Here is a 16,672-nt window from a genome sequence, read left to right on the forward strand (position 1 = left end):
CTCAAAAAAATCACCACATACCAATACACACTAGCGCTTAAAACTTGTGAACACTGATTTTTAGCATTTCTACATAAATGTGACCTAAAGTGTGATATGTTCTCCACAAAAGTCCTAAAACTAGATAAAGAGAACTCAAATTAAACAAATGAATCTAAAACATTATGCTTGTTCTTTTATTAAGTGAGGAAAAGGATGCAAAAACAGTATATTTATGTGTGGGGAAAATATGTGAACTTCTAGGATTAAGAGTTTATTTGAGGGAGAAATTTAGGAGCCAGGTGTTTCAATCAATAATCAGGTGTGAGTGTAGGCTGTCCTGCCTTATTTAAAGAACAGAATTCTAGGCATTCACTATCCAGCCTGATCTTTACAATTCAGGGATGTAAAAGGGTTTTATGACTAGAACAAAAGAGATTTCTGAGGGCTTCTGAAAAGCAGTTTTGATATTCACCAGGCCGGAAACAGTGACAAAATTATTTGTAAAGACTTAGGACTCCACCAGTCCACTGTCAGGTAGACTATATACAAATAGAGGCAATTAAACACCATTATTACCCTCTGAAGTAGTGGTCAGCCAACCAATTTCACACCAAGATCAAGGCATGGAATACTCCAGATGGCCTCAAAGAACCCCAGGGTAAATCTAAGGAACTAAAGGCCTCTTTTTCACTGGCAAATGTCATTGTAAGACCATCTCCAGAATACTAAATAACAAGGTTTGCATGGCAGAGTGGCAAAGAAAAAGCCAATACTCTCCAAAAAGAATCTTGCTACCCCCTCTGTAGTTTGTGAAAGACCACATGGATAAAGCCAAAAAGTTACTGGAAGAAAGTAAAGGGAGAAATTTAAAACATAACTTTTTTTTCTTGAATGAAAACATCATGTTTAGCAAAAAGCAAACCCTGCATTCTAGTGCAAAAAACTTTGCGTCATCTGTGAAACCTGGTAGCATTGTGGCTTTGGCCTGCTTTGCAGCCTCTATACCAGGCCAACTTGTTATTATTGACAAGATGATGAATTTTGACTTATACCTGCAAATTCTACAAGAAAATGTCATGATACCTATGAACTGAATCTATGAGAAAGCTAAATCAGAAGAAAGTTAATGTTTTGGAAAGGCCAAATCAAAACCCTCCCCTTAATCCTTCAGAAATGTTGTGGAAGGACTTGAAGTGAGCAGTTCATATACTAAAGTTCACCAACTTCCCTGAGTTAAAGCTGTTCTATAAGAAGGAATAGGTTAATTTTTCTCCAAGCCAATGCACATGAACAATCAACAGCTATCAGAAACATTTAGTTGTCGTTATTTCTGCCCAAGAGAGGCACATCAGTTACTGAAAGCAAAATATATATTTGCCACGCACGAATATGTTTCTTTGGTTCATTTTCGTCAAAGAATACATAAACAATACAATGTTTTTAACTCAACTGTTCTCTTCATCTAGTTTTAGAACTTGCGTGGAAAACAGATCGCATTTTAGTTTGGATTTTTATGTCATGTTGCTCTTTTTGTCTTCTCAGTGGCTTTCTATTCCATTTATCATGGTATCTGATGAGACCAGATTTAGAATTAAAGATCGGCACCAAAGTATTGCCTAGTTCTCCTCTTTCCTCCAGGATTGGTTCCAATCAGTATTGATGGATGAGAGAATCCAGCCCATAGCCCCACTTTGTGGAGTGCAATAGCGCTGAGTATTTTATCCCCGCCTAACATCTACATGAGGCCACTGGGTGACGTCATCCAATGTTTTGGGGGGATGTTATCACTAAAATGCTTATGATACTCAGCTTTATATTTATCCTCCTGGCTACTTGAGTGATGTCATGGATACCCTGCCCCAATTTCTAGAGGCTGTGGGGACCTGGATGTGGTGCTACAAGCTTTGACTTAGCCTTATACTATATTCTATGTTCAAGCAAGGTTGAAGAGCAGTCAGAAGATTTCACTGGGGCAGAATGCAGCAGCTCTCAGGATTCTGGCAATTACACCAATTAAATTAAACCAGCTGCCGTACTGCTCTTTCAAACCCTTTTCCTGCTCTTTCAAACCCCTTTCCGTTGGTAACTGTAAACGACCATAAAAATGTTTTATGAGTTGACAGCAGCATGGACTCCAGTTACTTGGCACATGTAATACCACTACTCCATGATCACCATTGGTTGCCTGTGTGCTTCTGGGTGCAATTTAAGGTGCTGGTTATCACCTTTAAACCCTTCATGCCTTAGACAGGCCCCCAACTGTGCACAGGAACCTACTTCTTGATTGTGTTAGTGAATGGTTGTTTTTCAACTGCCTCTATTTTCAATTTTATATTGTTTGTTATTGTTTTTATTCTATTTTAATTCTCTTTGTCACAGAGTCCCTTGTTAAGATGGGCAGCCACGTAAATTGGATAGGCAAACAAACATATGTATGCAGAGATATTAAAAATTCAAAAGTATTCACAAACTTTTAAACACCACTGTATATAAAGTGTAACAAATATAACTGCTTTTTGATATTACAGCTTTTAATATAAGAAAGATTCTTCATTTATATTACATGTATTTTAAGGAATGTGTTTAGTCTATATCTATATATTTTAAGAAACTAAAATTGTATTTTAAGAGTTTCTAATTTTTATAAAGAAAATAAAGTTATACCTGTATTTTTGCTCGAGGTCATCTTTGGTTTGTATTTCATTACGGAGCTGATCTTCTAATTTGTTTATTTTTTCCTGAAATTGTATAAGCTGACAGAAAAAAATCCCCTGATTTTTAGGCATTTGTAAGTGACAGAATTTAGAAAGTTAGCATGCAAAAATACCCTTATTTATATAGCATACACCAGAAGTTCCTAAACTGGGATGGTATGAAGAATTTGGGAGTGGTGTTGTTAGTGAATATGTGGAATTTTTATAAAAGGTATCATTGTAGAAAGCAATGCAGTAATTTTCAAATGAAGGTCTAATAACCCAGGGACAAGTTGATGAGGTGATGGAAATGCATAAAGTCGGTGGGTGAGTAACATAAACATCAGTGCTGGACAAGGTGATGGAAAGATGGAGTTAGAGATCAATATGTACATTTACGTAGGCAAAATGAAGGACAGATATAACATTATTCACCTAGAGGCAAGATGTCTCCAAAATATAAAAAGGGCTTGTGGTGTTAAAAATCTGGGAATTCCTGATTCATACTGATCATTTCATTGCTAGTTATTTGCCAAAATGAAAGTAAATTGTTTTTATGATAATATACAAAATATACTGAACTTGCTGAAACACATGATAATAAATATGAATTAATACTTCAGTCAAAATCTTACAGATTTGTCACATCATCATTGTTCTTAAATTTCACTGTGGTGTTACACTGTGTATTTTAAATTTATTTTTAACAGCAAAGTTTACAATAATAAATGTGAAGCCTCTTCCATATTTCCTAAATTAAAACCAACCCAAATTTGCTTTTAAAAAATGCACACGGACACAAATCCGATGTTATAAAATGGTATTTTGATATTTCATGGAAAGAGAGAAAGAGAAAATTATATGTGTGTGTATCATATAGCAATACATATTGATAAAAAATCTTCAGAATGTGCTTACCTCTTCACCATCCTGTAAAAAATAAAAATCAGATACATGCTTAAAAACAGGATACTTTTCCATTTTCCCCCAATAATCTATATTGCTTGATTTATATTATCCTTAAAAATCTACTTATCTAAAGCTTAAATCATATAATGACCAGAACACCTTTTTATAAAAGTGGATAATTCACAAGCAGTTCTAGATTTGTGCAATTAATTAACTACCAATGTACACAGTTTCCATACATATGAATGTTTAGCACAATAAAATATGAGTACTTACCTCATTTTTCCTAAGTTCATTTTTCTTTGTCCCATTGTTCTGACAGGGTTCAACTTTCTTACCGAGCTCAGGAAAGTCACTTAGCAACCTGTTCAAAACAGAAGTTTTCAAAAACTCTGGCCACTGTGCCAATCAACTCATTTTAATCAATTCTCTCTAGTCCTAATCCCACTAGACTGTGCTTAGAATGAAGGCATTTATTTAGCATTAGCTCTTATTAACAGACCCTGGAGCTTTTTGGTTAATGGGGGAGGATCCTAAGAGATTCTTAAATCCATTTTAAAAAGAAAGCTTCAAAAAAAAGTCCATGCAAGCAGATATATTCGTATACGAAATGCAGTTCAGCATAACTGACTATAAGAGCAATGCCTCTATTGTGTGTGTATTTTATTTTTCCCTGTCCTTCACCTGAAAATGCAGTAATAAACATTTTGGCAACTACAAAAACATAATCCAATGGCACACACACACACACACATACACATACATACATACATACATACATACGTGCATGCATAACACACATACACAAGTAAAATCACCGCTGAAAAGCCAGGTTAATTGGTATGCATATTTTTACACGTATGCTACATACAGGTTCTCTCTAAAGTAAGTAAATCCAATGAAAGACAGTTGGTTTCCAACAAATGCTTTTGGGACTGGAAAGGTTTCACCCTCTCCTTTGTCATCTTCAATATCATCAAAATTACTGCTATCTATATCACTACTCAGTTCGGGTACAACAGGTGCAGCAGCTGGAAAAAAAAAGAGTAGATACCTGTATTAGAACAACATTCAATGTTCTTATATTAAAACAACATTTTTCTTTTGTTATTAAGGTTTAATTTTGTATCACATGTCAGCACCAGGATCTCAGTTGTTACTCTATAAGGAACTTCATCTAAATAGTAATTGTCTCCTATTCTCTCAAAGCCTCCATGATGTTTAATCCATTGTGGTAGGCCACAATGCCTCTCAATGTATTCTATAGTTTCAAAATAAGAGAATTATTTTAATTCAATGTGTAATTAACACTATTTTGCTTCAGAACAATCAAACAGCAAGGTTGCTTATTCCCAATCTGGGACAAAATTTAAATTGTTTCAGAACCCCTATTAAACAAATTAATCAATGTTAGGTATTAAGAATATATGTTTGACTAAACAAAGCTGACACGGCAGAATTGTGTCTAAGATAAAATACGTAAGAAATTTAAGTTTCATTTAGGCTCCCATAATCTGCCCCTTTCAAAAAGCTTTCAAGTTGAAAGTCAGCTGCTTTGTCCCAAAGGTGTTTTTCCAAAATGCAGCTGGACTTTCTTTACTTTTATCCCAAAGGTGCTTTTCTAGTGGCTTTTTGTCCCAAAGGTGCTTTTCCAAAAGGCAACTAGATTTCTTTTCAAGAAAGTTATCTTTAGGAAAAGCAACTTTAGCTCAACCATGACATGGATGATTGAGAATCTCCATAGACATTCATTGCTTTAAGAATGAGACCCAACACAATAGACTATGAAAATGAAAAACTTCATAAAGAACCAAATGTCTGCATTGTAGATTCTCTCTCGCCCTGAATCACATGGATATTAAGATGGTTTACAAAAACATTTGAAATCACCTAGTTTTTTTATTTGAGTTAGTACATTCCAGGGTCTCCACCTTTAAGCACTTTATAATCAGCTAAGCATTTTATAATCACCCACCCCATCACTAATCCCTTCCCCAATCCAATTCTTCTGTAAGCATAGAAAACATGACAGTGTTTATGGATCTTTTCCTACCTTGTAAAGGCAAGGCCTCCGAATGTAATGGAAAAGCCTGCCCTTTCAAGTGCATAAGACTGTTGGAAATGAGATTTGCACTAAATGAAATATTTACTGCAAGAAATATGCAAAAAAACCAACGAAACACTGACGTTGATTTTAGGAGCATTTCACCAACTTCCAATCTAGAAACTTTACTTTGGCATTTAGTTGTAATAAAATGTAAGCAACTGTAAAGCTTTCACATTTGCAGGAAAGTGTAACCTTAAAAAAACCCAAGTTTTTACACAGTAAATAGCTTACATTTTAAATCCACATTAAACTAGCTTAGACACACTCATGCACAAAAAAGAAAAATGCATTTAAATTTTTTTTAAAGATACTTACTGTCTCGAATGTTATTCCAGTCCCATTGATCATTCTTAAAGAATAGATGAGATTTAATTTCTTCAACTCCACTTCTCCCTAGCCGCACATCCCTAAACATGGCAATTAAAGTCAAATTTTATTATAAGATCTACAATTTTCTATTCTGAGGAAACCTATTCAAAGTTTTTATTTCAATGCCAGGGTTGCCTAAATGTGTAAGATAAACTATAATTTTTAACTTTTCATTAACATTAATATTGCAACCTGAATCTTCCCCGTGTATTTGCTACTAAGTTTCTCAATGCTCTCACATATACTGGGTGAAATAACTGGAATTCTCGATCTGCCACGTGTGGAGTAAGACATGATTCCAACTGCACTCAGTAGAAAAGGAATGCTGGAAAAAAGCTCTTTTTAAAAAAAAAAAAAAAACACCACCCTACAAGTTTGCCAAACCACAGTGCAAATATTTCAACATAAATGACAGAAGATCTGGCTTCCTAACACAGAAAGTTATTCAAACTTTACTGAAATAAGTATTCAAAGATCACATCCTTTAAACTCACCCATACCCATATTCATATTTTCCCCAACAATGTATAATGGACACATTATATAAGCAGCAAACTCATCTATTTTTAACATAACATTTTTGTGTTCCTAAGTTCACCTCAGGAAATACTTGTGAATCAAAATTTGTCATATAACTAATAATTATTACCTTGGTGACATACATATATATATACACATACACACAAATATATAAACATACACAAACAGGCCTACATCATAGTAGAAAAGAATATAAACTCAGAGTTGTCCTCTTTAAAACTTCAAAGTATTTTATTTCTTCATGTATTTCTTTACTCCTTACCCTCACATGGAACAGAAAGTTATACAAAATGAAGGTCTTAAATTGCAGGTTTAAGCACAATAATTGGCCTAAAGCAATATGTGTACACTTTGTGCACAATTATTAGGCAAGTTGTATTTTGGAGGAATAATTTTATTATTGAACAACTACAGTGCTCTTAGTCAATCCAAAATGTTAATAAACCTCAAACCTGAATATTTAAGAAAGTAAAAGTGAGGTGTTGGCTTTCTTAGGAGAATATCCATGTGTGCACCATTATTGGGCACCCATGAGTGTGCAGAATTATTATGCAACTAAATGAAAAATGAAAATTTGCCCATCTTACTCATTTATTTGTATCTGTTAAAGTGAGAATAATAAACAAACAACTCAAAATGTACAAATAAATATTTCTGACATTTCAAAGCAAAAAATCAGTGACCAATTTAGGCACCCTTCTTTTCAGTAACACTCATAAATTCATGGAGTCTGTCAGTTTCTTGATCTGTTGACAATCAGCTTTTTGTGCAGCAACAACCACAGTGTTCCTGTTCAGAGAGGTGTGCTGTTTTCCTTCACTGTTAATCTCCTGTTTAAGAATGGCCCACAACTTCTCACTAGGGTTTAGGTCAGGTGAGGAAAGGGGCCATGTCATTATTCTTTCATCTTGTCTTTACTAGCTGGCTACGTAGTGGAGTACTTTGATGCATGCGATGGACCATTGTCCTGCATAAAAATCATGGTCTTCATGAAAGATGCAGACTTTTTCCTGTACCACTGCTTGAAGAAAGTGTCTTCTAAAAACCGGCAGTAGGTTTGGGAGTTGATTTTGAGTCCATCTTCAACCCAAAAAGGTCCAACTAGCTCATATTTAATAATACCAGCCCATACCAGTACCACACCTCATCTTGCTGGCTTCTGAGTCGAAGTGGAGCTCTGTGCCTGTTACTGATCCAGAAAAGGGCCCATCCATCTGGTCCATCAAGAGTCAATCTCATGTTATCAGTCTTTGAAAAATCTGTCTTCAGATATTTCTTGGCCCAGTCTTGCTGTATCAACTTCTGTGTCTTGTTCAGTGGTGGTTGGGTTTCAGCCTTTCTTACCTTGGCCTTGTCTTTGTATTTCTGGGCACTCCGGGTAGGTTGCAGTTCTGGAATATGACAATACTGGAGGATAATGGGTTCCTGGTAGCTTCACGTTTGATTCTTCTTAAATCCTTGGTTGTTAATGTGCATCTTTATTTCTCAACACATTTCTTGCAACCCTGTTGACTATTTGCAACAAAATATTTAATGGTTCTGTGATCACACCCCAATATTTTAGTAATTTCAAGAGTGCTGCATCCCTCTGAAAGACTTTTTACAATTTTTGACTTTTCAGAGTGAGTTAAATCTCTTTTTTGGCTCATTTTGCCTGAGGGAAAGAAACTGCCTAATGATTATGTACATCTTGGTATAGGGTGTTGATCTCCTTAGGCCACACCCTCCCTCATGACACAAATTAACCTCACCCAATATGCTTATATCCACTAAGCATTTAAGTTAATACAGTTTGGAGGTGGAAAATATACATACAAATGATATGGTCAAAATGGTCACTTGCCTAATAATTGTGCACACAGTGTCATTTCCATCTGTTCATATAGCCACCAAGAGAATCAAGAAAATCAAGATCATTTAACTGATCTTGAATGTTAATAATAGTTAGGACAGAAGTTGAAGGAAATCAATTTTGCTTACATTACCAATATTTAAACTTGCGTTTGCATTTTCCCTGACACTCATAAATGCAAACTGGGTGGCAGGACAAATAGGAGACAGCCTCTAGCACAAACAAGTAAGATGTACATTACTCCGGTGAAACTTTATGGCTGGTGGGAGTTCTTTTTCACTCTCTCCAAATTCAGCGAGATATTTATAAGCTGGTAAACCTTATTGCTATTATGAACTGTGGTGGCACAGTGGTTAGAATGCAGCATTGCAGGCTAATTCTGCCGGCAGTTCGATTCTTACCAGGCTCAAGATTGACTCATGCTTCCATCCTTCCGAGGTCAGTAAAATGAGGACCCAGATTGTTGGGGACAATAGGCTGACTCTGTAAACCACTTAGAGAGGACTGTAAAGCTCTATGAAGTGGTATATAAGTCTAAGTGCTATTGCTATTCGATATAATTCCTAGGAAAATCTGATAACCATGAGGGTTTGATTTCATGGAATTTCTCAAAATTAAGCCAAGTTGAAAGTACTGCCTAAAATAATGACAAATTTAAGTTGGGTTTTGTCTACAAATGGAGTCTCAAAATTGTATTCACAGATTATATCAGTGAGATATCCTAAATGCCTGCTTGGACAGAATAGTTTCCAATAACAAATCCACCCCAGTAAGGAAAAAATGTTTACAAACCTGTCTGTTAAAAAAGCACAGATAATATCCTTTGCCTGCCTTGAAATTTCTACATCTTCTGGGAAATGCAATGAGTTCTTGTGATCCATTATTTTACTGTATGTTCCTACCAATGAATCAGCATAAAACGGAGTATCTCCTAAAAGTTCAAAATGTACAGACATTATTGTTGTGGTTGAATCTTAAAGATTGACATAGCATTTAAGATGGTAAATTGAGCATCCAATGCTTAAAGATTCAAAACATAAGCTTCCTGGTCCTCTTTAGATTTGAACTGGACCTCTATAATCTTCTTCCGTCTCTACCTCTGCAAGAATAAGTGACGTTAAAGGTTTTTCTTTCCCTTCTCTTCTAAAAATTAAGTAGAAAAATCTCTGGAAAGCTCATAATTTATACAGCTCCCGTTTCAACAAATCCAGAGTCAAATTATGGTTTACAATGCTGGTTTGTTCAAAACTGCAAGCTGAAATTAATTTTTTTGTTGGTAACATATCAAAATGATAGTTTTCCTCCCCCCCGCCACCCAAAATACCTCAAATTCCCTTAATGTCCTTTGGAAAAGCAGATCTTGTAGAGGCATTGGAAAAAAGAGAAAGAGACAAGAAGCATTCCATTCAACCAAGAGAAACTGCTCCTCTTCATGCAATATATCATTTAGGTTCCAAGTTGTACCCCTGAGTCTGGGCATAACAAGCAATCCTGCTTAGTTTCACAGCAGAAATGGTTTTTGACTACTTTATTTCAATTGTTCAAGAGGAGATAGAGGAAGAAAACTGCAAGTATTAGCTTCATGAAAACTGTATGGCCTTAACCCCAACCAAGATTTACCTTTTGCTGAAACTCACATGACAGTTGTTTCTAGCATGCATAAATTGTATTTCCTAGTGCTTCAAAACAATGAGCCTAACTGTATACAACATTCCTTACATTGGCTTATGCATTTAATTACCGTATCACTAACTTTTATACAAATATTTAAAGAAAACATATTACATCATAGAGAAGAGAATTTGCTACTGAGAATGGACAATTTGTTGTCATGAATCTTCTATCTCAAAAATGCCTAGGGGGAGAGGTTTATTGTGCAATTTATCTACGAGTATCTATAAAAATTCCTAAATTAAACAACAATTGTTTCAAAATTTTCTAACATATCAAAGGCATTTCCACATCCAAAAAAATCACTGCTAATTTCAATTTTTCTGAATATATACTTTGGAATTACAATTCATAGCCTCATATTACTAGATACTTGGTAGTCTTTTCTAAAAACAATGACATATAATTAAAGGTAGTATCATATATAATGCATCTGCCATTCTAAAATCTGAATGGTGTTGGTATAATCAATATGTAACACCAACGAATCAGATAACCATCTGGGCCAGTAAGTCCTTATTAACATCAATTTAATGGTATAAAATATTTCTTAGTAAGATAAAGGGTCAACTAAGTCATGTATAATCTTGACAACAGCTATGATATATAAAAATTATTAATGTATCAATATTATACAATCAAGAATTTAAATAGACTGCTGATTTACCGAGTCAGAATCACTATATTCTTAAACTGGACATCCCAAATAAGAAAAATATTGCTGCAATGGTTTGAACCAGTAATTCACACTTTTATCTCATTGTCAATATCTGTTTAGTGAATATTCTGCTGTGATAAAATTCCTGTTTATCACTCATAGATGCTTTATATATCTTAGTAAAATCTTTCATACAGAATAGCAGAGTTGAAAGGGACCTGGGTGATTAGTCTAACCTCCTTCTAATCTAACTTCCTATACCATTTCTAAACCCTATACGTATTTTAAAACTTTCCCCCCCATTTTAATCTTTTGATTTTCTATAAAGCATGAGCTATAATGTAATATGCATCAAAATATGCCATCCAGGATATAGAATGTCTACTTATTAAAAACACTTTAAATTTTTGTTGTACCTTTTATAAATCACAGCCTCTTTTGTAAAGATAATAAAGAAATACTTAAATACCATCAATAAAAAGGGGGCAATATTTCCTATAATAACTGTTAATTTTACTTGGGCAAAGTCTGACATTGCTATCAAACTTATATTACATATATTAATACATTTATCTAGAACTAGAATACTAGAAAACAAACTAGTTTAGAATAATTCTAATGTGAAATTTTAAAAAGGTATATTCTTCTTGCAAAGGATTGAAAAGTTGTGATATGTAGTGTCAATCAATTAGTTCATAGATATTCTAGAAACATCCTTAAAATAGAAGTATTTTCTGAAATGTTTAAACTAATTAAAAATATTTACCACTATTTAGGATTCCTCCTTTTGTATTTTGTCTGTCCTTCTCTTTCCTTATTCAACATACAAGTTTGAAATGTTTAGAAAAATTAGATTGTAATGAACTGTATTTTAATTGAAAAAGAGTTTATTTAATAACATGACCTAATAAAATGATGCCCAAAACATCTATATAAATTTCATAAATAAATACTATACCTGAAAAATCCCTAGAACCATAATGATTTTTAAATTAATTATTAAAGCAGCTCCATCACTAGTATTTAAAGCAACTTTCTGAAACATTTATTTCTTGCTCCATTATAAAGTTTAAGCACTTGTTAATCAAATTCCAAATTTTTGACCAACCACTCCTAGTAATTTTCTTCCTCTTGAGAAAGTATGTGGTTTCCTTCTAATTCAAAGGGGCCCACTTGCCATGACAAATGTAGAATATTGGGTCGGGGGGACCCTTCCATTTTAGGACTAGGTTTTTGAACCAAGTGAAATAGAAATCCTGATAAGTAGCTTCAATTTCAAAATTATGCAATGGCTGAAGAGATCAAAACCTCAGATATACAATTTTCCATCAAAGCAGTCATAGACTGCAAATATGTTTAGTAATAAGCAGAGAAATAAAGTTTTTCTCTCTCCCTGTGTATGCGTGTGTGTGTCTGTAATTGCTATATAAACTCTGCAGTCAGATAATCTCATCCTGAAGATCTTTGTTTTCAAAACATTTGCCATTTCTATGAAGTTGTTTATTGGAATTTTTAAGCTGAGTAATTATTTCATGTGACTTTATAACCAGCCTTTTTGTCTCTATTGTTTTTGTCTCTATTTTTAATCTAAAGCATCAAATATCTGACTTAAAAAGCTCTAATTTCTCCTTTCAATTATTTTAAAAAGGTTTTTATATGCATAAACCAGTCTTTATAAAACTTCATATATAATTGGAAAGAGCTTTTAAAAGTGGTGAGAAGCCTATTTTTGTTTTCTTTCCTTTTGGATTTGGGTAAACTCAGTAAAGTCCAAAAAATAAAACTGCTTTTCTTTAACTAAGAAATAATTAAAGTTACAATGTTCAGCATGTGTTCATGCCAGATAGAAGTGCCAATTTTCCGTGATATTTAGGGAAGTTCATTTTATAAGAATCTAAAAAGCAATACTAAAAACCAGAGTCACTTAGGGACCACTATCAGCAGCAGCAAAAGCATGTGAGCACACACAACTCATAGAGAGCACAAAGCTGTGTTATATATTTGCAGCAATTACATCATTAGAACATATTAAGTATTATCAAGACAAAAATCCATATACACACAAGGAAAGGAAGGAAGGAACCCACTACTTACCAACAAGCATTTCAAACAGAAAAACTCCAACAGACCACCAATCACATTCCTGTCCATAGTATCCATCACCACCTTGTGATTTTAATACTTCAGGTGATATATAATCTGGTGTTCCAACAGCTGTATCACAACGCACCATGCCAGTCTATTCAACCACATAAACAATGACAATTAAACAACACTTAGATATGATAGTTAACACTACGTACTTTTTTTTTTCATTTTTTCTTTTCCATTTTAACCATACTATTTTTTACCAATATGCCTTGTGCTTCTTTTACATGAAGCCTAGGGCCTAAGTATAAAAAAAATCTTGTTCACTGAAGTGAAGGAGTTAAGCTTAAAGTTAAACGAAGTCAGACAAAGTAAACAAAAGCTGAGAATGTATGCTATGTCCAGTTAATGGCTCACAGAATCAACTGGCTTGCAATAAATTTCAAGAGAATTTTGGAGCTGCTCCTAAAATAACAGAAAACAATATATAGTCACACCTCTATTAGAGTAACTTAGTGGCTTTAAGCATTCCAGTTATGGATTATAGCTCATATAAACCTATAAAGAAAGCATATTTTTCTGATAGCTTATCTATTCAAGTGTCTTACTAGTAGTAAATTGTAGTGCAATAAAAGCTGTGAAGCAGAAGTTCCAGGTTCAATTCTTATTTTACTTGCCTCCACGTTATCTGTTATATTTAACACTAAAAAAGTAACCAGTTAGTGGTAGTGATCCACCCTGAAACATATATTTTAAGGACTGATAGTGACAGATAATGTGCAATGCTTGCTTTGGGCATTATTAAGACACAAGAATTACATAAATGAGATTTGTTCATTGCTTCCATGCTAGAAGAATTAAAAACCACATTAATTCATAACTCAGAACTGTGCAAACCATGCTACTAAAACCTGCAGGTGTCCTTGAAGAATATTTGGAAGCTTCTGATGATGCAAAATGTGGTGGCATGGGCAGTTATGGTTGCCGGCCATTTAGCATATGTCAAGCTTCTGCTTTATGAACTGCATTGTTCCTGTTATGCTTCTGGGTACAATTCAAAGTGCTAATGCTCACTCTTCAATGCCTGGCGCCAAGTTACTTATAGGAGCATCTCTCCTCAGGGTATCTAGTCATCTGGTATATACAACAGCAGGAGAGGCATGACCTGTGAAAGCGCGCCATCTGTGTCCAGAAGAGGGCCTTTTCTGCCATGGCTCCCACTCTTTGGAATATAACTCTTCAAGATCAGAATTGTTCCAATCCTATTGGCTTATGCAAGGCATTAATACCTTGCCTTAAGGCATTAAGTCTGGATCTCTAATACTTTTGGGTGCATCCATTTGTAGGTTATATAGCTAATCCTTGATCTACAACCATAATGAAGCCTGGCCATTATGGTTGTATATCATAAGAGTAGTAAAATGGGTCAATCATGTGACCCACCCAATTTTGTGACGGTTGTTAAGCGAACGAAGATTCGCTACAGGTGTAAGTTTTGTGTAAATGTGGCCATGTTGCCAATACCTGAAATTCAGTCATGTAACTGCAGAGGAGGCCTGACTACTGGATCTTCAAATATGGGATATAAGTCCCACTTTTCAGGTTGATCATAACTCAAGGATTATCTATACTGATTATGGAACACTATGAATTTCTTGGTTGCTACTTTTTACATTATGTATATTTTTTATTATTTCTTAGTTTTTATCCTGTTTTAACTGTTGGGCATCTAGAATCACCTATATATGAGATGGGCAGCCACATATATTTCACAATAAATAATTGCTCAAAAGCTCCAGTCTACTCTCCAGCACACAAGATGATGACATTGGAATACATTTGTTCATAGTTTACAGTTTCAAATGTTCAATGGTTCTGCATCAATCTAATCTAAAACGCGAAGTGCTCTGCACAAATGAAACAGAAGCTAAAGATTGAGAACTCTGTTCTTTAAATAAGGGAGGACTTCCCATACTCATACCTGATTATAATCCTGGCTGAAACACCTGACTCTAATTTCCCCTTCAAATGAAGTGATAATCTTAGAGGTTCACAAAGCTTTGCATCACTTTCCTTAATAAATTAATAAACACATTTTTTGCTTATTTGTTTAATTGGGTTCTCTTTATAAGTAGCCTTCGACTTACTTTGTTCAGTGACCAAAGCTACAACAGCATTGAAAAGAAGTGACTTATGACCATTTTTTCACACTTACAACCACTGCGGCACCCCCACAATCATGTGATCAAAATTCCGATGCTTGGCAACTGATTCCTATATATGATGGTTCCAGTGTCCCAAGGTCTATAATCACTTTTTGTGACCTTCTGACAAGCAAAGTCAATGGGCAAGCCAGATTCACTTAACAACCTTGCTATGAACTTAAAACTGCAGCGATTCACTTAACAACTGTGACCAGAAAGGTTGTGAAATGGGGCAAAACTCCCTTAACAGCTGTCTTGCTTAGCAATGGAAATTTGGGTCTCCCTTGTGGTCATGACATGGACTGCTTGTATCTAGTTTGTTTGGAGAGCAGACCACATTCTAAGGTACATTTATGCAGAACTATGGAAAATTCAAAAAGGTTCATAAAGTTCTAAGCACCACTTTAAATAAATCATAATTTATTAACAGATTGGAAAATCTGATTACCTTAACATTAGTGAAAGAAGTTATTCAAATAATTTAAGCTCAATGGAATGACTTCATGTAGCCAGAAGCCTCCCTTTCTTCATATCCAAAAAGTTTAAAGATAAGATGCTTTTGTGGCTGCTAGTAATTAAATGCCACTTTAAAATGATGTTAATTTTAGCATACTTAAGTCAACTATAAACCTTATTTCAGAAGCCGCACTGTGGTTATAATACATACAATAATACATAACTAAATATTTTATAAACAAATTTATTAAAGCAGCCATGACATTTTTCCTCGCTGAGTAGGGATACATTTTCCTTTAAAAAGGATCCCAAGATTTCAAAAATCATGTGTTATAGCTATATCATTTATTTTTTTTATCTGTAAAGGTTAAAGTGCAAAATTGTGAGACAAATTCCTTGTGTGGTTAAAAGCATACTTATTTTGCAACCACATAACTGGCCACTGACCTTGCTACCATATTTCGGTAGCAGAAATCTGGAGATGTTCCAAGGCAGGACAATGGTGCCAGAGAGATTCAAATGGAGCCCACAGACTCATAAAAGCAGGTCTGGGCATCATAAAATGTTGGCCATCCTCCCCCTGGTCGCATGATGCAATTTAGGTGCTTGCAACCTGTTCAAAGTTATGACCCGTTGCCAAGTTCTTGCAATCATGTGGTCGGCTATTTGCAATCTTCTCCGTTGGCTTCTGGAGAAGCCGACAGGAAAGGTTGAAAACAGAAGCCCACCTCTTTCACTAGCATCCTCTGGAGAAAAAAACACTAAAGGCTCTGCTTCTCAGTCTTTCAGAAAGCTAAGACTCAGAGCCTTTGGTATTTTCTCCTCCAGAGAGCAGAAGTACGCTAACAAAAGATATGAATTCTGAAGGCAAAAGCGCAAAAGGCTCTGAGCCTCAGCGCTGCAGAGCGCCAAGATTCAGAGTCTGTGGAATTTTCTCCTCTGGGATCCACCTCTTTCATTAGTTTCCTTCACCTCTCTAGAGGAGAAAATGCTAAAAAGGCTCTGGGAGCCTCAACACTGATACACTGATACTCAAAACCTTTCAGAATGTCAGTTTCCCTAGCATTTCTCCTCTCCAGAGGAGAAAACGTTAGCAAATATCATCATTCTCATGATGATTTGAAAGACCCCCTCCAAATCGCG

The 16,672-nt window shown here is 34.9% G+C and overlaps 1 protein-coding gene across 6 annotated transcripts in view; it reads right to left on the reverse strand.

Annotated features, from left to right (window-relative positions):
- The window catches only part of ROCK2 (Rho associated coiled-coil containing protein kinase 2), a 116,884-nt gene that overhangs the window by 31,896 nt on the left and 68,316 nt on the right, over positions 1-16,672 (reverse strand). For 4 of the 6 annotated variants that reach the window (XM_087946648.1, XM_087946642.1, XM_087946631.1 and 1 more), the window contains exons 6-12: positions 12,876-13,020; positions 9,245-9,383; positions 6,007-6,098; positions 4,456-4,615; positions 3,861-3,948; positions 3,594-3,605; positions 2,647-2,735 (exon numbers count right to left, since the gene is read on the reverse strand). In XM_087946648.1, coding sequence (XP_087802774.1) covers positions 2,647-2,735; positions 3,594-3,605; positions 3,861-3,948; positions 4,456-4,615; positions 6,007-6,098; positions 9,245-9,383; positions 12,876-13,020 — 725 coding nt within the window. The remainder of the gene's footprint in view (positions 1-2,646; positions 2,736-3,593; positions 3,606-3,860; positions 3,949-4,455; positions 4,616-6,006; positions 6,099-9,244; positions 9,384-12,875; positions 13,021-16,672) is intronic. The other 2 variants (XM_087946656.1, XM_087946624.1) reach the window with 1 other exon arrangement.

This window comes from Notechis scutatus, chromosome 1 (assembly GCF_049901735.1).
Source record: "Notechis scutatus isolate UNSWTSFEM ecotype Mainland chromosome 1, rNotScu1.2, whole genome shotgun sequence".
NCBI lineage: Eukaryota > Metazoa > Chordata > Lepidosauria > Squamata > Elapidae > Notechis > Notechis scutatus.